This window comes from Anas acuta, chromosome 7 (assembly GCF_963932015.1).
Source record: "Anas acuta chromosome 7, bAnaAcu1.1, whole genome shotgun sequence".
NCBI classification, from domain to species: domain Eukaryota; kingdom Metazoa; phylum Chordata; class Aves; order Anseriformes; family Anatidae; genus Anas; species Anas acuta.
The window spans coordinates 17,140,373-17,162,876 of NC_088985.1; the positions used below are offsets into that span (position 1 = coordinate 17,140,373).

General features: G+C 40.4%; 3 protein-coding genes across 11 annotated transcripts in view; all 3 read right to left on the reverse strand.

The window, feature by feature from the left end:
* Positions 1-41: 41 nt before the first annotated feature.
* CHCHD1 (coiled-coil-helix-coiled-coil-helix domain containing 1) lies at positions 42-2,683 on the reverse strand. The gene is made up of 3 exons (XM_068689494.1): positions 2,505-2,683; positions 1,695-1,813; positions 42-834 (listed from the first exon to the last, which is right to left on the reverse strand). The coding sequence occupies exons 1-3, from the start codon at positions 2,644-2,646 to the stop codon at positions 721-723; spliced, it is 375 nt and encodes a 124-aa protein (XP_068545595.1). The 5' UTR covers positions 2,647-2,683; the 3' UTR covers positions 42-720.
* Positions 2,684-6,407: 3,724 nt separating this feature from the next.
* On the reverse strand, positions 6,408-17,411 carry FUT11 (fucosyltransferase 11). Of its 5 annotated transcripts, XR_011098665.1 has the most exons (5): positions 16,391-17,411; positions 14,524-15,149; positions 10,078-10,355; positions 9,481-9,544; positions 6,408-9,323 (listed from the first exon to the last, which is right to left on the reverse strand). XR_011098665.1 is itself a non-coding variant. In XM_068689493.1 (3 exons), the coding sequence occupies exons 1-3, from the start codon at positions 17,096-17,098 to the stop codon at positions 10,208-10,210; spliced, it is 1,482 nt and encodes a 493-aa protein (XP_068545594.1). In that variant the 5' UTR covers positions 17,099-17,411; the 3' UTR covers positions 6,408-10,207. The 5 variants fall into 5 exon arrangements, 1 of the variants encoding a protein (XP_068545594.1); XR_011098666.1 differs by lacking the exon at positions 9,481-9,544; XR_011098664.1 differs by having other exon boundaries at positions 6,408-9,544.
* Positions 17,412-18,811: 1,400 nt separating this feature from the next.
* The window catches only part of SEC24C (SEC24 homolog C, COPII coat complex component), a 33,438-nt gene continuing 29,745 nt past the window's right edge, over positions 18,812-22,504 (reverse strand). For all 5 annotated transcript variants that reach the window (XM_068689489.1, XM_068689484.1, XM_068689485.1 and 2 more), the window contains 3 exons: positions 21,863-22,054; positions 21,346-21,435; positions 18,812-20,910 (listed from right to left, as the gene is read on the reverse strand). In XM_068689489.1, coding sequence (XP_068545590.1) covers positions 20,770-20,910; positions 21,346-21,435; positions 21,863-22,054 — 423 coding nt within the window. In that variant the 3' untranslated portion in view covers positions 18,812-20,769. The remainder of the gene's footprint in view (positions 20,911-21,345; positions 21,436-21,862; positions 22,055-22,504) is intronic.

Below are 22,504 nucleotides of genomic sequence, written 5' to 3' on the forward strand. Positions count from 1 at the left end.
TGGGGCATTTTGCTGTAGACTATTATTCACCCACACCGACCAACAGTCTTGTATTATTTTATTACAGTACAGACAACATTATCAATCTGACATGACACTGTACCTGCAATCAGAGGATCTAAATCACAAGCGTCTATATTAAAGCTATATTTCATCCTTACCAATATATTGTGTATTAGCAAGGTATTTTGCTGAAGATTTCTTTCTCGTTCTGCAGCCTTCTTGTACATCAGCAGGAATTAAAAAAATTTCAAGAGGAACCAAACTGTGTATAAATACCAGTACGAATATGAGTCACGGTGTTATTATCCATTTTAAGTTGGCCAAATCTCTGGGCCTGAATACTTACTGATAGCAGCTCCTAAGTTAGGCAAAAAACTTATATACAAAGAGAGGTCACCCTTTAACTTCAAAAATTTGTTTACACACATTCCTAGAAGATTTTATTTCACAGTGAGTACCTGACTCCACACTGCTGCTGGCTGGACAACTCACTGCAGAAATCCTTAAGACTGCAAGACCCAAGAACTTCATGCCAACAAACTCAGCCAATGGTCAAGAAGGCTGTTCTTCCACCCTGGAAACAAAGATGCTGTCGAGATCCACACAGCAGTGCTGACATATCACTTGATTTCAAACACTCACAGAACTGTATTTTTCACTTATTATCCAAAGACCCCATCTTTAATTGCTTGTCTGCAGTCCCTTTAAAAAAGCACATTATGCACAACGTGTGATATTAGGAAACCTCCTCAGGAGTTTGTTCACTTTGCTTGAAGTTAAGTTTCTCTGGGGTGACAGTGTCTTCTCATCCTCATTCTCCCTGCGCTCCTTCTGAAACAGGAAAAGAAAGCCCAGAATATTATCTCTGTTTATTTGCCACCTTAACACTCATTCTCATAGAGTGCTAATAATTGTATTGGAATGTTTATTTCAGAAGAACACTATTTCTTTAAGGAAAACGCATAATAACATTTGGCTAAATAATCACAAGGCTTTTAAAAAACAAATAGTCTTCTTTAAATTGTGAAATTAATAAATAACTAACATTTTGTGAAGATTATATCTTTCCATATTCTTAATTAAAAATATTATAATCTTATAATAGCAATACAAACATGTTTTACCTTTTACTTTCCAGTTTTCTATTTGTTTTTATTGTAATCTACCAAATAATTCAAGGACAATTTTTCATTTATGATGTCAAACTGCAGCACTAAAAAGCTATTTATTAAATGATGATCCTATTACTAAAAACATAAAAACTTGAAATCAGTTTAAGGACAAGTTTTGTACCTGTATCAACCTTTAGACTTTGCTTCAACAGTGTTGAAATTTTAGAGATTAAAAACTGGAGCATATTAAGAGAAATTAAGAGAGTTGGCCAACAGCAAATAAACTCTACTTCAAGAATTTGACAACACAGAAAGGACTGGATGTGACTATTGTTTTATCCCTAGTTATAACATACAAAACATCTAGTCCCCTCCTATGCTCCTTTATTTTAAGGAAATTCCAAATTCAAAAAGGAAGAGCTGTGTTCCTGATGTACATCATCCTGCATCTCTCCTACAGTTCAGCTGGCTTTAGCTCAAATCAAATTGTTCATGGAACACTTATTGTTGGTACACAAATACGACTTCTCTTCCTTTCCTACCACTAGCCCTAAAGAACACCAAATTGGCTTTAATTACTTCTGCCCTTGCCACGCAGTCATAGAACATCTGGATCTCCTTGGCGCAAGCTGTATCATTGAAGTCATTCTGCTTCCAGCAGGCCATCATTATTGACATCTCTGTAATGCAAGTTGCATCTAGAAGGGAAAAATAAAACAATGAAAGCTTAGGTATGCAAGATTTGATTCTAACATCCTCCACAGTACATAAATCTTCAAAGAGAAGTTTAAAATGAGGTAGAGGAAGATGAGAAAAAACAAAAGTGAAGTAAACAGCAGTATCTCATCATTGCTTCCATTAGAGAAGAAGTTCCTAGCACAAGGATTAACACAGTCAGAGCCATCTGGTTGTTACATTTTGATAAAGCATTTATGTTAACAATTCAAAGCGCTTTATATGCAGGACTTGCACATGGAATATTGTAAAATACAGACAGAGGGTTGGAGTAAGGGAAAATACTCTTTTCTAAACACCTCGTGCACAAATTCCACGGCACAAACTGGACCCCCTTGCCTGCTGAAATGCTCCTGGTCTTTTGTCCGACTTCCCAAGGGGATGCTGAACAGCTACCACACAATTTTTGTTTTGCGTTCTTCCTCTGCATTTCCTTAACGTTCAGCAAACGGAGCTATACCACAGCTTTCCCGCTGCAACATTTAGAAACCTTACAGAAGCGCCTCTCAGAGCACAGGGCGCTCCCCAGCAGGGGCCTGAGCACGCCCTGACACCACACGACCCTTCCCCTTCCCGGGCTGAGGCAGCGGGGCCACCTGCCAGGGACGAGGCTCGGGGACGCCGCGTTTTCCGGCCCCGCCGCCGGGAACTCACCGCCCGCCGTCTCCCTGCGGTTCGCCACCTGGTCGGCCAGCACCAGCGGCCGGGTGGGGCGGACGAGCGGGGGCCGCTTCTTCTGCCGCCACTGCCCGCTGACCCAGCGGCCCACCCAGGCCGGGTACGCGGGCGCCGCCATCTTGTGTGCGAGGGGCCGCCCCCGTGAGGCGGCGCAAGGCGGGCCCGTCACGGCGCCCTGAGGCAGGGCGAGTGAAGCCGCCTGTGGCGTGAGCGGGATTCTCCGTCCCAAAGTCCGTGAAAAAGTCAGCACCTCTTCGCAGTTTCTGTGCTACACGCTAACAGCTCCCCCAGTTCACACCTCCAACCCTTTTCGGCTGCAAACCCGCTGGGAATCATTTTTTGTGTTATTTTTAAAATAGTATTTTCTTAAGAGTCCAATTTTAAAAATACGAGAACGCATTTCCAAGTAAACATAAGTGATTTTGCTTTGTCCCCTTCAGAACCAGACTGGCATTTCTTCAGATCCAAATTCAAACACTGACTGGAAGTTCTGAAGCATTTTGGTAGGGAATATTTACATTTCTCTGCTTCCTTTTTTATTTTTTCCTGATAGTACAGGAAATGAGCTATATTTCTAGCTTGGCTACCAGTGGAAAAGAAAAACAAGCTGACACCTTCAAAACAGAGGGCTTGCATCCTGCAACTCTAAATGTCAGAAGTCTTTCAGCTCATCGCAGAGATGTCACTTCAGTGTTCAACATTCCCATTCTTGTGAGGTTGAGCTGCTCATATTTTGCCTCTTCTATTTACACCCCCTGATAAACACTTTTCTCTGCTGCATTTGACTGCTGTAATTACTAACATGCCTTCCACAAGAACAAAAGGGAAGCAGCAAATGTTAGGACGTAAGAGAAGTTGAGCTGCATTCACTGTAAATCAACCTCCCTTTTTCCAAATTACATTAGCTAATGGTGGCAGCACCTTCAGGTACATTCACCTTCAAAGGCTGATCTCTCTTTTAAATAATTTCAAGAAAAATAGGGGGGAAGCTGGGAAAGAGAAAGGCAAGCTACACAAGGAGAATTTTAATAGCTTCCTGCCACTTACTGCTCTCTGCATTATAAACTTTTTTCTTTTTTTGGCATTCAGCCTGGGAGTGGAGCATCAGCCTAAGAAATTCCCAAGACGCCAAAAAATGTATGCAATTGTCTGCACACCCCACACTGATGCGTCTGAAGCATGGCACAAACCTGCGTTTCAAAGGGAGAATGTAAAACCACAGAAGAGGCTTGATACCCAATAGCCAACTCTCCCTATAGCCTGTATTTTTTACAACTGTTATCACAGAGTCACAAACGGATGGAGCAGAAGTCCTGACTTTTCAGGAGAAGTCAGAAAAACAGTTATCTCAACAAACTGACCAGTGAACTCCACCGAAGTTTCACTGTGCATCCTGAGCACACACCTATAAAGAACATGTGAAATTCTAACTTTGTTTGCAGTTTTTCTTTACTTGAATGAGTATTATTAAAAGGTGAATCCTAGGCTGTGTTCCAGCTGAATTCAGTGTCAAAAACAAAATGAACCAGAGATGAAACTATTAGCACTAGATCTGAAAAGAAAATCTACAACACAACTGGAATAAGGGGCAGTTATGATGCTGCAATAAATGCATGCTAACAATGCAGTCCTAAAATACATTCAAGATATCATAACCACATCTTTCTGAACCGTTTGGATCCATCTTTCTTTGGGTAAATTTCTTGGGTAAATTCACCCAAGTTTACTCTTCCCATACAACCTCATAAAACCCTTGCCTATCACTATTTATTCTCAGTTATCTCACCCTGACCTCCTTAACCTCAATGTAAGCTGCCCTAGGGCATCTCAGTTTAATTGGAGGTGCCTTAACTTTTAACTAGCCCCACTAAGAGGTGCCTCACTTTAACTAACAGTAAAACTAACCAGTTTGCTAAGATTCCAGTCAGTTCAGACTTAGTCCTGTCCGCTGAGCTATTGTATTTGGATGTTACTAACACTTAATGCATTCATTAGCACAACGACAGAGGCAATTTCTTTCCTCATGTCACTCTCCCCACACTCCAATGCTAGCCTACCTTATCCTGAGCTATCTCAATCAGATCAGCCTCCCTGAACTACTTTGCTCACCTGATTAGATCTGAGCTGCCATCCCTAATCCCTGACTCCCAGACCTATTTTATTCCAGTCTGCGCTACTACAAGTTACCTGATGTCTCCTTATTTGCTCAGACATGTCTTTAAGTGTCATGGTCTGTTTTGATCCATTCCAAGATCCCCCAAGCCATCTCTAGCTGAGCCACTTCAGTATTAGATTGGTCTTTTCTGCAGGAAAGAGCGTATATAACAATAGAAATTAAGATGCCAGTCATGTCAGGGTTCTGGAACAAATCCTGCAGTTCCATTCCTCTCCACCCTTCCTAATCTTTTTGTAGGGCCATGTATCTCTCGCTGCCAGCTCTGAGACACTGAATCATAAGAGAAGAGCACTTTGTTATAGCTTGACATAGGCTTTGGCTCAGCTGGTCATATCACTAAAAGGATTTTGTCTCTGATTAATTTCAACTTGTCAGTAGAGGTCTCTGAGCAGAACTAAGGAAGTGGCCGCCCTGTATGTTTCCGATTAAATACAACTTCTCAGAAGGTGCCTGGAGATCCATCAACAACCTTAATTAAATCCAACCAAATTGATGACAGCTAATCATTAAGGGAGTGGCACTCTTGGGACAATGGGTGAAGAGTGGGTATGCAGGGATGGTATGGGGGACAGATGGCTGCTTGTCTAACACAGCAAAGCCTGTTTAAACAGTGATGTCCCCGATGGCAGTGTACCAATTCAATTTATTCTGTTCCTAGCCCTTAAGGAGTTATTTGTTCTTCCACCATCTACTGTTTCACAAGCCAGTTAAAATTACCTTCTGTCAAGATATGACTGGAGATTTTTTGCTCTGATTCTCCAAGCAGTTACATTTTGGAGACCATTTCCAGGCAAAACAGTTCATTCTTTTTTCTCCCCAAACATATACTTCCATTGTTGCTTGGCTCTTAAATTGTTTCATTCTACTTACCATCAAAAATGACCCATAAAACAGTTCAGTTCGAAAATTACTACAGTAAAAGAAATAGAAGTGTTTTTTTTTTTTTATTATTTTTATTTTTATTTTTTCCCTGAAATGGATTGCTGGATTTTTAACCTTCCATTGGACTTTTATTACTCCTTTCTCAAATTTCAAGATGCCATAAACTTATCCTACTTTTTCAAGTCAATTTTGAGACACAGCATCAATAGAATCTGCTGCTGTTTCATATAAGCAGTTACGAGGAGACAGCTATTTTTAGAACATTAATGCTAGCGAATAAAGCTGTCTTGGCAGCTTTGAAATCCTCCCTCTAGTCACACAGTAAACAGGCAAAATGCATGACAAGCAGTGAAGTGACTCACCCTGGCTGGTAGAGGCTTGCCAATGGGTTTACAAGGGTAATCTCTTTATCACCTTAGTATTTGATATCTTTGCTAAAATTCCTGATTAGTCTCAGTTGTGTTTTCATAAATATGGGCACCTGCACAGTAAGAACAGGATTAACATAGGGGGTTGTATACACCGCTCAGTCTGAGTATCATGTAATCCTCCTAGTAGTCACAACACAAGTGATGACATTCAGCCATTATCAAGCTGGTTTGGATTTAAAGCAGTGAAACGAGAAATCCACAAATAGCAGTCAAGAACTTACATAATACCTTTCTCCAAAATATTAATAGTTGCTGCAGTGACCTTCCTCCTTTACTGAATCCGGATATTTGCATTAGTAGAAAGATGACTAGGATCATAAACTGAATTCACTTTGGCTAAAGCTGGCAGTAGTCTTTAAATGTTACAGAACAATCCTTTCAAATGAATGATTATGTAAATCAATCTCAAATTCTTTATTCCTGAAATAATTCAGTCTTAAAGACACGCATTCTCAGAAAGAACACTTTGACCAAAGAGAAAGAAGAAAAAAAGAAAATAAAACCAGAAAAAAAAATATATCAAAATTAGAATCTAAGATTATCAAACAGTTACAAATATTGCACTTATAAGGGAGTATTTGTAGGGTAGTGGATATTCTTATTACAGTACTGGTGTAAGGTACAAGCAAAGTGGACAGTAACAAAATGCATATGCCCTTCTAGGCTATGAAAGCCAGATCCTCCTTCTGCCTCCTCCAAAAAAAAAAAAAGAGAGAGATGAAAGCAGAGTCCTGGTGGGAAGAACTACCATTATTCAGCATTTTTTAGTCCTTGGTGTCCAGAGAAGCAAAGGTTGGGAAGGTCAGTCAGCAGCCCAGAAAAGAACTGCAGCCACAACTCTTCAGCCACCTGGGAAGATTAGCGCTTCTCCTGCCACAGAAGAGTTTCCCTGGCAGGTACAGAAGTTATTCATACTACAAACTGGAAGAAGCATTTTAACCTTAATACTTGTGCACCACTTACAACAAATAAAAGACATTTAGTATACAAAAAAAAAAAAACAAACACTTTATAAATCACAAACATTAATTGTGACATATAGGAGAAGATACAGGTAGAACGATCTATTATTTCAAGAAAAATTCTGTAGGTACAAGAGAAACAAAGTTTGTGTGAATGTCATTGCTGTAGATTGGTACCTGATATTCATTACCTTCTGAGAAGTTCACCAATTGTGAGACTGCAAAAACAGTTAAATCTATGAAGATGGTGACTAAGAAGAGAAAGCTGTTGAAGTTGGCTTGTGACTAACACCTCTAAGTTGTATTCTGAAAGCTTTAGACAAAAAATAAGCAAACATTTGTAACAAAGTTACTTTATATCTATGCTACTTTTATACCAGCATTAGGAAGGAATGTTGCAATTAGAAATACTTGTCTTTGGCAACAGTCACAAAGCTCAAAGCAACAGCCTTCTGTAGAGGAAAAAAGACTGTAAAACAAAGAAACAAGCTTGTTGGACCGGGGGATACAATGTACTGAATACAGATAATAAACAATGGTGAAGGAATACTGGTGGTAAGGGTTTTGAATTAATTCATGAAGAAGAGTACCAAACAGTAGGTTTTTATCCAGGTTGCTAGCTACTCTTAAGTTTGTACACCGTATCTTCAACTTGACAATATGAAGATACTTGATCGTATCTTCAGTTGACAATAGTATGTTCATTTTGCTGTGAAGAAAGGTAAAGTGAGGGTATAGGACCTCGTTAATCAAAAACTAAACAAGTGTTATGATACACAGATGGTTGCTATTGATACTTAATACTGTTACTCCTGTAAGGACGATACATTAAATTCATCATGTCTAATTCTGGTAAAAGCAGAAAAAATATTAAAAAAAAAAAAAAAAACAGATGGGACTTGGTTGTTCGTCCCCCACTTCCAGATAATCTGCTTAAATTATAGGATAAAATAGCAAAAAGCAGAATGTGCTAGTACCTGGAATTTTTATTTTTATGTTTAGTACAAAAAGCAAGATCAGAATTTCTCCTCCTGCCTATCCCAACAAAACTTGGATCAGAAAGGGTTTTGAGATATCGGTAATTAAAGACAGTCAAACGGACCTGAATGATTTTCTATACAAATATGTGAAACAAAGAGAATCTGAAGTAACTCAAGACAAATTCAAACAATTTATTTAAATCTCACTAAGCTGTTCAGTAGAAGTTCCTATTCAGAACTAATGCAGCCTTAATTTGTTTTATCTTAATTTACTTCTCAAGCACTGTGACCACTTCAATCCTGAATACACCTATCTATAATCTTAATCTGATTTGAGTAATCTACTTTAAAAATTAATTCAGATAGATTCACTTAAGTATTCCTATATACCCTGAATACCTGAAAAAAGGAATATAAACTGGTGAAGGCATTTTGGCTGAAGAGACATTTCTTCTTATTATTATTATAGAAGGGAGATTGTAAAAAAGCAAATTTCTCCTTATTTTATACAAAAAAATCAGATGCATATTTTATGCTAAAGTCGTGCACTTTCCACATCTGCATGAACGCAGCAACAGTTGTAGATCTGCTCTGTCCCAGTGCCCATATTTTAACACTGCAACACTGTGGTATCATCTGAGAAGCACACACTGGGATGTATATCGTTACCTATGCTAGTATTGTATCTATACCTAGAATATTATGAATTTGAGAAAAAAAAAATAGATTAAGTGATCCATACACAGATAAGCAACAGATAATGGCTTAATTAGGGACAGAATGTGAATGCAGCCTGGTTCTCTACTTTTACTAATAGGCTTCAGGCTTGCCCTAGCAATGCATGAACTACCTTATAAAAATCAGCTAACAACATGGATTCTACACTTTCATTGCCAAAAATTTATCTTAGGCATGGATAAACTCTAGCTATTTAGTCAGTAGTTACTTCTGAACAGGGGGGGAGAAATGGGGAAAAAAAAGTACTATTGTGTCATTACAAACATTGCTGCAGTGTGACCTGTGATTTGAAATCCCTCACACTAAGGCAACTCATCTTCCTCCAGTGCAAAATCAATTTTTTCAGAAAGGTACCAGCATACCAGGGAACAGGGGATTGTATTTATTTTTGTAAGAGATACAGGCTATGCAGTAAAGAACATTTATGTGTCATCACTTACTTTTAGGAATTCCAGTCACAGACCAGGATCATAATGATTTAAGATTAGGTATAGATACAAAAACAATCTCACTGCTCTTGATTCTGATCATCCACCTCAGTACAGAAAGACTGCATGGTTTGTATCCAGACTGTAGAGACTATTGGAAAGGCACCATCCTTAAAAAGTATTTGTCTTTGCAGAAAGCTGCAGATACAGAAAAAAAAAAAAAAAAAATCAAAAGCCCCTGAACTGCTGGCATTAAGAAGAGAACAAGAAGTCAAGATTATAGCTGGGATTTCAGATTTTATGGAAACTTAGAAGCACCAAAGCATACTAATTCTACTGTGGTTCTGCACAATACCTTTCAAATACTTGGTTGAAAGTTGTGAGTTAAATAATTTAGTCTCTCATCCCATTTGTGTCACCTGGAAAGTTAGCAAAATAGGAAAATTAGCAAAATTAGCAGAAAGAAAATGACCTGCCTATAGGTATCCAGTTACCCTGAAAAAGCAGGAACATTTGAGGCACATTTACTTGGAGAGAAAAGTCTTTATTGCTGCAATTTCATAAGGCACAGCTGCTCTCCAAGGACATCAGTCTTTTATAATTCCTTTAATAAAAAAAGCTATTTGTTAATAGCAGGTAATAGTAAACTTTTATTGAGGAGAGTAAGTGGTGAAATATTTATTTAAAAAAAAAAAACAATGAGGATTTTGGATATAAAAAAGCCCCTGAAATAAGTTAGGGTACTTGAGCAGTCTGAAAACATGTTTCTCTGTAGTCACAGAAGCCACAGAGAAACTATACCAAATGCAAAATGAGAGTAAACTCTTCTTGTGCATCTTATGTAGACACCTGTACTTCAAGAGCACCTTCACACCACAGAGCTGAAATTCAAATAAAAGCAGTTGCTCACATCTCCAGAGATGAAATCCAACGACAACAGAGAACTACTCACTTCATGCACCAGAAAAACAGTGTCTGCAGGAGGCTTTTCTCCTACTTCAAGGCAAACATTTGGAGTGAAGTAAGAATTCTCAGTCTCAACTTTCAATGCAATTTTCAGATCAAGCTCTTATGAAGATGGGTCAGTGTTGCTTGGTCCTCTTGAGAAAAATCTCATGCATATAATCCCAAAATCTTCCCTGATGCGACTCATTCCGATGAATCATAGCAGTAAGGGCCTCACCCTGATCCAGGCTTTGCCAATAATCCTGCAGCCACATCTCTTTCCAACTGAAACACAAAAAGAGACATCACCATAAACCATTAAAAAAACAAAAGGGTCTGCAGCTGTAATAGCAGTAAGACCTTTTATTTTTTTTCTTTCACCTAGGAGGAAAACAGGCCCAAGGTCATGACAAAATGTGTTGTTTATGTGCCATTGTGCTCCAACTCACTTAAAGGAGCTTGCCATGAGAATTCACTACGAAAAACAAAGTTAATATTAGCTTCAGAGTATTTTAGAAATATCAGCAGTAACTGTAGAGTTAGCCAAAGCAACTAAAGTATTCATTGTTGAGAATAAAACCTCGTATTAAAATAAAATCTTACAGAGTCCTCATATGATTTTAAGAGTAGCTTTCCATGGCCAGTATGCATATTGCAGCAGTTAGACTAGGAATCACTCTTTTCGGACAAAACATTTAACAACTACAGAATTACAGCTAGTCATTACAAGCTCAGGTGATGCACGACAGAGAGAAAAATCTCCATGTCCCTCAACTGACTTTCTTCTTTATCTCCAGACCATGTGGCTAAATACATCATTTCTTTTTCAATGCACATATTCTTGAACATTTCATAGCACAGACAATGTCACAATTCCCGTCCCATTCATGATCTGGTGGACTACTGCTCTCATTTGTATTATATTGAGGTATAACAATAATTTAGCTAATAATTAATATCCTTCCTTCTTATGATTAACTGATTATCTTTTCTCCATTACAGCTGCTACCCAGCCATATCAAACCATCACATATTCCAGCAAGAAGGATCAAAGGTTATGTTCTTTTTAATTTGTCCATGAGAGTTGCCCAATACTTGTTAATTTATCTACAGAACTTTTGCTTCTCCTCCCAGTCACAGAAAAAAGTACAGCGCCTTCCACATTCACTCTAGACACCATATATTAAAGCAAGCATGACTGCACTGCCCAGAAGCAGATCTCACCCGTTATACTGGGAACAGCAAAAGAAATGCAGAACGCACATCAGTGGGACTTTCATTGTGAAGCAGCACACAACATGTATGCCATAGGAATTAGTTTTTGGGAGTCAACAGTGTCATCTACAGTGGGACATTTCTGCAGAGTACACCAACAAAGACCTCAAAATAAAGCTTTTAACATTGATTACCATGTGAAGGATCACAGACTGAGACTTACTTCTGCATACAAAAACGTCTGCCTACAGGTTCTTTTGTAAAATGAATCACTTGGACATACCATGAGATCACGCTACTTAACAACTAAATTCATTAACCTCTGTTCAAGGATTGCCAATATGAGTTATATGTTTTTTAGAGCACACATTAGGAAAGCAAGTATACTAGCATATGTCCTAGACACACGGATAAGAGGCAGCAGGTAACAGAAAAAATAAAATGTTCTGCAGCTGAATTCTATGGCAACACTGAAATAAATTCCAATATCCAAGTGAACACTTTGTCAAAAACATTAAATGAACACGACATTTTTCTTTTTACACTGCTCTTATTGTTTTTAAGAAACAAATTTTACTCTGATTCTGTAGCTTGAAAAAAAAAAGGTATACCAGGATGAACAGGACTGCACAAATATTCTGAAATTATCAACTACATCCACTGAAACACTATGACCATGAGCTAAGGATCTATCTTTAATATTGGTTGTTTTTTAAATTCTATTGCAAGGGACACCTTACACTGGCAAAGGTAATACCCTTCTAAGCTCTTTTTCTCTCATCCTAAATAAACTGTGACATCAACATAAAATAGAACTAGCAAAACTATGATGGTTTCAAAGTATTTCTTTATCAAAGGCACACTGGCTTCTCTGTTCTTGAGAGGATAAAAAAAGAAAGCGATACTGCAGATTAAAACTGTTTAGGTAACTAGAAAGGTGCTGTCACTTAGTCTTTTTAAATTTATCCTTGCAAATTCTCCACCTTTGGAAAATGAATCCATATCATGGAAACAAACAAAACATTTCTCTTCACAAAGGTGATGAGAAACCATTATCCAGTCCAAGAATAATTGCAGGTTCCAGTTCCTATTGAACAGATGTTCCAATCACAAGGAGCACCGGAACTCACTATTTTTTTGTACAAAGCAGACAAGAATTCAATAGATCATAGCTAACAACCTGTATCCTAACACATACAAATGGTTATTCCACAACATTTTTTACATTTATTTTGGTGTGAAGCCCAGAAGTCCAAACACAAGTGAGGCTGAAAGCATAAGGATCTAGGGAACACATCTCCACACTCGGAGCTAAGGACAGCAAGGTGAAGATAATAATTTGCTCTGGCTACATACTCTCAAGAGAGAGATTCTGTTAATTCAGCACATTTGTCAACACTAGAAACAAATTACATCCGTAAAATAAGAGTTAAAGCACATACAGATGTGCAGGGTAGCCATACTGTAATTAGGTACTAGTTCTAAAAATATAGAGACTTTAATTGCCTCTGTTATTTTCTGTTCCAGAAGCCTCCAGAGCCCAAAGTCACCCTGTATGTTTATAGTCAGACTTTATATATTGGTTATGAGACAGAAGCCACTGTACTTCGCTGGAAATCGTCTTAATCGTACCTCCGAAGGTACATAAACATTTACTTTTTTGGAGACATCTTATGTCTACAACGGTGGGAAAACAACATACTATGGTTCAGCGAGACACAGAAACCTCCATGGCATGCAGCTGTAGCTTCAGTTATGGACCAACTGTACAGAACTCCTTGCTGATAACGACTACACAGAACGATGGAGTATCTTAATTTGTACGTAAGTCACATAGACACCCATGCTATGTCTTCTAAGGTATTTCTCTACTGCCATCTGCTGCTCAAGGAAAAGAAAATTTATGAACAAGTAGAGAACACTCACTTTTATGGACTTTTATGGACTATGCAGGACACTGCACAGCACGTTATAAGGGAAAAGCACATTTTGCTATCAAAACTGAAAAAGGTATTGCTATATAAAAGCTCCAATAAATAAATCAGCCAACAGAAAACAAGAGATTACAAAGGCATTTATCAGATAATCAGAATTTTCAGGCCCTTTTTACCTACAAGTATAACTTATCAATTACTCAATATGGTAATTATTTGTATTGTGAAAAATGCTTTTTAGTGAAAGACATCACATGTTTTGTGGAATAGGAATTTCCTAAAACAAACAAACAAACAAACAAAAAAAAAAAACACCACCTGAATTACCTCTGTCTTATTTTCCTTTTTTTCATTTCAGTTGGCCATTTTTGAAAGCATCCAAACATATGAAGAAGCAGTTCCCTGCCCTTTCTTCTAATTACAAAATGCTTCATAATTTTGTGGATGGATAACCTAACAAAAACTTTTTTAGAGCTTTATATCCACGCAGAATTTATTTCTAGGTTACGGAGTACTTGAAATGATGGAGTCTACATTTTCATCATCTCTCTAACATTTTAATGCTCTCAAGTGGTTCAATACCTTGGTCTACAAAAATATTAACAAAGCTCTCAACTGATATAAGCTATGATAGAATATATTAACAACTTCTTTCTGGACAGGACATCAGATCTTTCCAGTATTTTCAAAAAGTCATTAATACTACAGTGGCACTAACAGCTGAAAATTAAAATCTTTGGTAACAGATTGGTAGCTATTGAACATACTGCAAGAAAGCTACAGCTGAGGGTTTAGCTTTATGATGGCTCAGAGAAAGGGAATTGCATACATTTGCATAATAGTCTAAAAGGACAGGAATCATTGCAGTTAAAGTGGAGAAAATGACGAACCTGGGGGATCTAGACATGTTATGCTAGTAATATGAACTATGAAAATCAAGTGCACTGTATTGGAAAATACTTGTCCTGGAAAACACTTGTCCTCCAAACAAACAAAAAGAAAAGGAAAGGAAAGCCAAAGGCAGACAAAGGATAACCAAATCACACAAGGTCACAGATCATTTGAACATATTACTAAGGGTCTCTCACATTCATCATTAAGCCACTAACCAACATTACCATTCAAGTCTCTTTTTCAGCTTCAGTGTAACACAACATGAGAACAACCATGCCACCCACAAGGCATAATATGAATTGTAACTGGAGATGTATTAAGAGATCCTTCAAGTGCCAAGCATCATTGAAAATTACAGCTGCTATTATTTAAAGCTTTTTTCTTCAAAAAGCATAATACTGGTACATTACCTGTCTCCTCCAGAGAGGTCTTCAACACTTCCAAACCCAGGGGTTGGCATAGGGCATCCCATGTGCTGGAAATGAGCTACACGAGGTCTAGGAGCTGGAACTTTCCCACGAGACTTTTTGTGTTCCTGCTCCTCTTTGATCCGGGCGTTCTCCCTGTCACAGACGAAACACTCGAAGCCATTCAGGTAGTTGGGCAAAGTCATGTCATTCACACCCCACTCCCGCCTCTCCAAGGTCTCTAACAAGAACTGGTTTTTGATTCCCCCGGGGTTTTTATACTCTAGATACTTCATGTATTCCTCTCCATTCTCATCCAGGAAATGAAGATACTTAGCCAGCTCTTGAGGGCTTTCAAAGTCATCTATAAGAATAATGGAGAGGTTGTTTGGCATCCAGTCCCGTACAGATGGGGAGCCTCGGTATACTGGGACAGCGCCCAAATGCATTGGACGCCACAGTTTTTCTGTCATGTAGTCATTACATATGGCATTCTCCAAGGCCAGGTGAAACTTGTACCTGGCAATAAAAGCCATAAATTCGGAATCTTCTGTAGTGGCTGTAGAAGTGTCTTTCAGTCGCTCACTGGGAAGCTCACGGTTATGCAGGCACTTCCCGTAAGAGTCAACCTAAAATAACAAGTCATCTTTACAAAAGGATTTTTTGCCCAGAGATTGTAGTCCTTATAAAATTCCTAATTTTGATCAGTTCCTAGCTACTTAGTTTAGCCTCACTTTCTCTCCAACTTCTTTCCGTTTTGAGTACTCTAGAGTCACAGTTGTCCTTTAACAGCTGTAGAAGAAAATGAACGCTCAGCTTCAAAAGTAGCACAAACTACACTACAGATAAGGCAGGGAGAAACACAGAAAAAAAATTAAAGAAAAATTGTACCTATTAGAGGATAGATCAGAAACTGAGAGATGAAGAAAGACATTCACCTTCCTCCATATTAATTTAAAAGTCATCTTTCTACTTAACAGAAATCCAGGGCTTTTCCAAACAGTGAATTCACACAGCTCCCTCAAATCCCAGAAAGTTGGCTAAAATATTTTCAATTTGTTAGACTGAAAAAATTTGATGGAGGGAGGTAGAAGAATAGCATCTAAAAATGAAAGACAGGATGCTTGATCTGGAGTCTGCTTTATACTTTGACAATGCAATTATATTTTTAAATGGTTTTGTCTTTTCTTCATTACTGAGCAAACGATAGAAAGAAATGAATCACTACCTTTGGAAACAGCAGAATTGGCTAGGAAAAGGATGTTTCAGATAAGGAGTAAAACCAGATGCTTTTTCCTTCATCTATTATCCTTCAGAATTTTTAAGAAAAAAGCATTAGACTTTTTCTACTTGAAAGAAACTGCATTATTTCAGTTCATGAAGCTACTCTCCATCAGCTGTGCCACAGCAGTGCAAATCACCATAGAATAACACAGTTCTACCAATGCAGGTGTGGAGCAGACTCTCAAAACACAGCAAATTTCTCATTACACGCTGATATTGTTAAATGCAAGCAAGGCTTGTAAACGGACAGCCTTCCTTTACACTAACTTCAAGCTCCTGGGATCTCAGGAACTTCTAGCAAGACTGATCTCATTCAGGCTTAGTACAACTTGCGACTGACGCCAAGTCTGGCCAACTCCGTGACTAACAACTACCATCAGGCCTACCTACTGCCATGCGGTGCAGTCTAGACCATGCTTTTGGGAGGCATACAACTAGTCTTTCTGTCCAGCTTGCAGTCGGCATGCTTCCCGTTACGACTCGCGTCTCGGCTAGAAACGAGGACAAACAAACCCCGTTAAAACGAGAACCTGCAGGCGGAGGGGGGCAGCCAGGTGGTGCCACAGCCTCCCCGCACGGCACCCACCTGGATGTACTTCATGAGCTCCCGCACGTAGCGGTCCCTGTCCGAGGGCACGTCGCAGTGGGACTGCATGTACAGCACGGGCCCGTAGCCCCGCCGCCGCCACGCGTCCTTCTCGGCCAGGGCCAGCGGCGGGCCCCGCAGGTAGGCGATGCTGGGCAGCCACTGCAGCGTGAGCGGGTAGTCCGACTCCCTGCGGAAGGTGGCCGTGTAGTTGAAGAGGCGGATGCCGGGCGGGTGCGAGAGCAGGTAGTTGTTCATGGGGGACTCCTCGTGGAACAGCGCCCACGTCTGGTGGGGCAGGCGGGGCAGCGGCGCCTCGTAGGCCCTGAAGTCGGTGCCGTAGAAGATGAGCGCCTTGGTGCGGCGGTGCCGCGCCACCCGCCGGCTGCGCGTGGCCAGGCAGGAGCCCCGCGGGCAGTCGATGCGCTCCGTGTCCCCGGGGAAGTGCGGGAAGAGGCTGCCGCTCCACCACAGCACGATGGGCAGCGCCTTGTTGCCCCGCGTGTCGTTGTTGCCCGGCCCGCGGTACGACGCCGCGGCCGCCACGACCGGGCCAGGGGGGCCGGCGGCCTGCGCCCAGCCCTCGGCCCCGCACGGCGCCTCGCCGCCCGCCTCCCCCTCCGCCGCCAGCACCCGCGGGCCGCCCCACGCCAGCGCCAGCGCCAGCCAGAGGCAGCCGGGCCCCCGCCGCGCCCCGCAGCCCCACATCGCCGCCTGCCCGGCCACGGCCGCCAGGAAACGGCCGCCGCGGCCCCGCCCGGAGCCGGCCTTCCGCCGGGAGCAGCGCGGGGAGCGGCCGCCAGGGGCGGCAGGAGCACGGCGGGGACCCGGGGAAGGGGCTGAGGGGGGCCCGCCAGGAGAGCTCTGCCTCTCGCAGCGGGGTGATGGGGGCAGCGAAATGTAAGGCCGGCCTGCTGAGGGTGTTGTGAAGCCTCCCTGCCTCCACCGTCCCTGCACCCCGCGGCGTGCTGCCAGCTCACCCAGCGATAGCAAAAACGCCTCCAGCTGCAGCTACGCGGCTCCGGCCCCAAGCAGGCACGCAGACACTGCAAGAAAGTACAGCGAGTGTTATCTCCAGCTGGCGGCCACAAAGGGCAAACAAAACATCGAGGAACAGAACGGCTGGCGGGGAGGAGCTACACCTCAGCGCAAAGGTCACTTAAGGTGCGCTTCTGTAGCAACCTGGGATAACTCGGTATTGAAATATTATCAAAATGGTAAATTTATATTTATATTTGGACTACATTATAAAAATCTAACAGAACAGTTCTAGATTTGCTAGTAATAGAAATGATAGAAGCTTCAAATTCGTTCCCTTAAGAGATAATTACAAGCATTGTGGGATCAGATCAAGTTTGATGTAGGCAATAAAGGACACCTATTAGTAGGGACACAAGCAGAGAAGCACTCTCTGTTTAAGGAACAGGCTAAAAATCCTGGAATATTCATGTTTTCTTTTGGGAAGGTTGGTCTTAACGCTGCTCAGACTTGATTCAGAAACATTATGGTCATCATATGGGTGCAGAAAGACTGCCCTGCATGCCACCCTCGTCAGCTCCACCACTCGCTCAGTCCCAGCACAACAGGGGCTCAATCCCAGTAGACATTGGCTCAGCAAGGCAATCTCCATACACACTGTACTACCACAAAGGTTCCTGCAAGCACAATTTACTCCAAAATTAATGTACAAGATGCACAAGGTCCATCATTATTGCAATGTATCTGTCCAGTAGTGCATTCTGAACATAATGCACAGTCTGTAGAAGAGACTAATCTGCAAAATATTCCATAGCAAACTAAGAAATTGGATGTTTCTAGCAATGACCGTCTTGTGCTTTCATACACACTGTTGCAAGGTTATCAATGAAGTGTACAGTATCAATGCTCTAGGCTACAGTCCAGTTGCACTGCCAGTTCAATCTGAACTTTATTTCTGCAATTAGTCAAAAAAAGAAGAAAAAAAATCAAACCCCAAGAAACAGGAGAAAAGAAAATCAGCTTCCCTGTTATCTTGACTCCAAAGTAGTAACTCTATTTCTCTGAAAAATGAAGACTGCAGAAGTCTTCAAGCTGGCCTTGTCACAAGGTAACAGCAATACTTTTCCAATTAGACAAAAAAAAAAAAAAGAACAGAAAAATGAAGTCTTTGCAAAATGAAAGTTCAGAAGGGGCAGAAAATTAAAACTGTTCATCTAAGCGAAGTAATACTGAGATTAAACAGCACCTTTTGTCTGTTGGCTCTTGCTGAATTTCTTACCGCCATTCACTGTAAATAAGAAAAAAAAGACTGAACCTGGTCAGCAGAAGATTGGATTGTAAAGGACCACTTAGCTAGACTTCAGCCCTTCCCATTTCCTCCCTCCCGCAAAATACAGGGTTTGGAAAAATAAGCAGTGTTTATTTACTAACAATGACATAAAATACATCTTAATATATTTTTATTTCTTTACAAATTAAAAGATGCATTGGAAAAAACAAGTGAAGAAAACAAAAGGTTCATTTATGATCTCATTTCCACCCCCACACCCCCCAATATTAATACTAGAAATTAGTATTTGTGGAAGTCTGTGGTTGCTGAGCCTTATATTCCTGGGAAGTTGTTTTTTCCCCCCCTCTGGTTAAAAATCCTCTAGATTTTGGGCTGGAGGCAACACATGGAGTAAAAAGTCAGCCACATTCATACAAAAATGAGGAAGGTTCTGTCATTTTGAAAGTTCCTCCATTACAATTTTCATACTCCCCTTTCTCTGTAGTGATGGGAGGGAAGACAAACTAGCAGCATTAGAAGAAAAATGGATTTATATACATGCTACAGTATATGGAACTAAAACCACAATCAAATATTTTTCTGATCTAAACAAGGACTTTCTTTTGAGATGTCAAGCCCAGGTCGTATCTCCTTTAATCCACCCACACTTTTTCCTCACACTTTTAGTACTATTGGTGGCTCAAACTCCTGGGTATTTTAGGAACACTTGGTAAGCGTTCAAGCTAAAATATACAAGCCCCCTTTCAGAAGTGAATAATCAAAGCCCTTAGGATTCTGAATTTGATTTACACTTGCTCCCTTTTCATAGGAGTCTTCTCATTCACCCTTGCAGAATGGAGTGGCAGAGTGGCCAAAATGGATGGACTAATCTGAGGTATTTTAGTTTAACAAACAGGCTTATAAAAAGGTTTTGTGCAAGCTGATCGCTAGGCTGAATGGGGGAGGGCATAAACATCCAGTGATGAAACTCTTCACTACGGCCCCGATCCTTTCCAGTAACTGAAATCAGGTACTTGCCATACCTAATACAGTACAGTCTAAATCTATTTTTGTATCCCCTTCCTTCTAAAACAGGGTCCAAAGCAGTCTCAAATTCGCATCAGTAAAACTCAAATTCCTGCTTGTTTGCTACGATTCAGAATAGCGTGGTTGAAAATGGCCATCTCCTTTTCATCCAGTTCCCACACATCACCTTGTTTAAAAGTATTTTCTGCTTAACCGTAAGAGGCTTTTGTTCCCACCACCATCTGGATAGACAGGTAAGCTCTGCAGAAGAAGAGAGGCCATGGAACATGGATCATGTAGGACATCACGGAGCTGTGCAATGAGAAGGAAAGGAGTCACCACTCACACCAACAGGAAGCTCTGACTCTACCCCTATGCTGTTCAGAAGCTAGTTATTGTTGTTCACTGAACTATTAATTCCTCCAGTACAGATCTGCACAGCAACTTATAGTACAGGGAAGATTGTGGAAAGAAATTTGCCCTCCTGCCTCCTGGCTTACCACTTATTTCTTTTTTCAAGGATTTCTGGTTCAGACAGCCACATGATACATTTGTGCTCTGCAATGTCACGTTTCCCTCTAAAAAGAAAAAGAGGCAAAATGTTTGGCTGCTTTAGCTACCATCACCTGACATGCCTCTTGTCCTCCCATCCTGCGCATCCTCTTCACACTTAGAGCATGCACACGCGCCCATACAAACACACAGCAACTACCAGAAATTTTGAAGAGTTATCGCTTTTTCACCCAATGTTGAATCATGTACAGTGAACTGAAAAAAACTACATTCATTACAACAGGATTAGCGAGCATGGGGGGGGGGGGTGAACTCCTGCCAAGCACAGGAAACAATTTAGATACAAGTAAAAGACCTGGTATCAAAGGCCTTTTTGTTTGTTTGTTTTTTTTAGCCCTCACCAGGAAAAAAGAAATTATCTCTCATATGGGACTGGGAAAGGTTGAAAGGATTTCTGCTTATGCAATGTGTATTAAAAATTATGGAATTGTACAGATTTCTACGTTGTCCTTTTTGAGGGCGCTGGGCCTTCTGATCAGGTCATTAGTGGAGGCTGAAATGTCACTGCTGAGTTCCAGCACCACTCCCTCCTCTAGCTCAGTAGCTGCCGAATCTCCTTGTGCATGTGACACAGGAAGTCCACATATGAAGCTCCCCCAGTCAGGCTCTTATCTTCCACCAAAAAGTGTTTGAAGAGCATTTCCAGCTTATCTTCTTGCTTCACAATTATTAACTGCAAACAAAAGCAATAGTGGATAGTTAACAGAACTAATGTTCCAGAGGAAAGAAAAAGAGAAAAAAATTAACTAGCTCAAAAAATCCAACAAAGATAACTAGAACCACTGCATATATTGCTTATGTGCTTTCACTTCTATAATTAAGTTGGATTAAGTCTCAGCCAAACTTAGAAGGAATTTACCGCATGGTATGTGGTTTGTGCAGTAGTATATTATGTCCGAAATAATTCTAGTTTCAGAACTACGTTAAACACAGAACTCCAAATCTAATACCTGAAGTTTTTTGAGATGCTTGAAAACTTATGTTTGAATCACAGTTTTAAGAGTAAATTCAGCATTAGCCTTTACATGAATAAGACTGGTATCACCTGCTCTGGTAAGAGTAACAGGGAAGGGGACTTAGAGCTATGAATGAGAGGCAACATTTTTACCTTCATGTAGCGGGATCTTTGCACCTGAAGCATGTCAACAATAGATCGTACTTTCTTTGAAAAGGGATTTTCCAAAACAGGCAGAGTATTCTGAAATTAAAAACATTCAATTCCCGTTAGACAAATAAATAGAGTGCAATTTAAAAGATCTCAGCAGTTTCACCATATTATGTAACATTACAAATATATTTACCACCACTAGCATACCATTTATTTGACCTCAGCTAATTAAAAGAAAATAAAACATAGCAACAGAAATGAAGGTCAGTTTTCAGTCCCATTTATGTATCACCTGTTCTCCTTACTGTCAGTGGAAATGTGGCTTGTCAAATAAAGCCAGCCAAAAAAATGTCAACATGCCCAGATGAGGGATGTCTCCATTAGTTTCACATATCTGCGCTTCTCATTATTAGTAAAAAGTAAATATCTTTAAATTTTTTCCCAACTTTCTTTCTCATTGTTTTAACTATTGAGTGATTATTATAGACAACATCTCCCACACTGTCACCCAGCTCACCAAAGTGCTGCTAATCTGACTGAAGGATGACACTCCAAAGAGGTTCTGGATCAGGCCTTGCTGCACATTCACTCCCACCCACACGAAGATGTTCAGCCCATTCTCCAGCAGGTATATGTCACCCTTGGAGAGACGTTCCTCTGAGTTGCGGATTGCTGCTGGTAAGGAGTCACTGTCAACATCTGCTTTGGTCTGTTTTAGAGTGAAGTAAAAAAAAGTCAAGGTTATAAAATAAAAACATTAAGTTCTGAAAATTTCTGCCACTAAGACCCCAGTGGTTTACCAATTGCTAGGACTCATAATACTGCAATAGCTCAGACTTAAGTATTCATTTTCTTAGCTTAGCTTTCTTACTGAACACGACACAGAAGCAGATTAGAAACTCTTGGTTAGCAAAAGAGAACAACAGATTGTTGTGAAAGTATTCTGTAGTTCCAATATTGCTTTCTGGAGCCAAATTGGTATTTACTGTTATTCCAGCAACTATGTTACTTAAAAGTGAGAATAGTAGGTGGATTTTCCCTGCAACAATTATAATTACTACATAAAATTACAAGATGGCTTAGGATTTTTGAAAGACTACTAAAGAATCAGAAGATTGTTGTCATGTGCTCACAGCTCAGAGAAGATCTCAGCAAATTC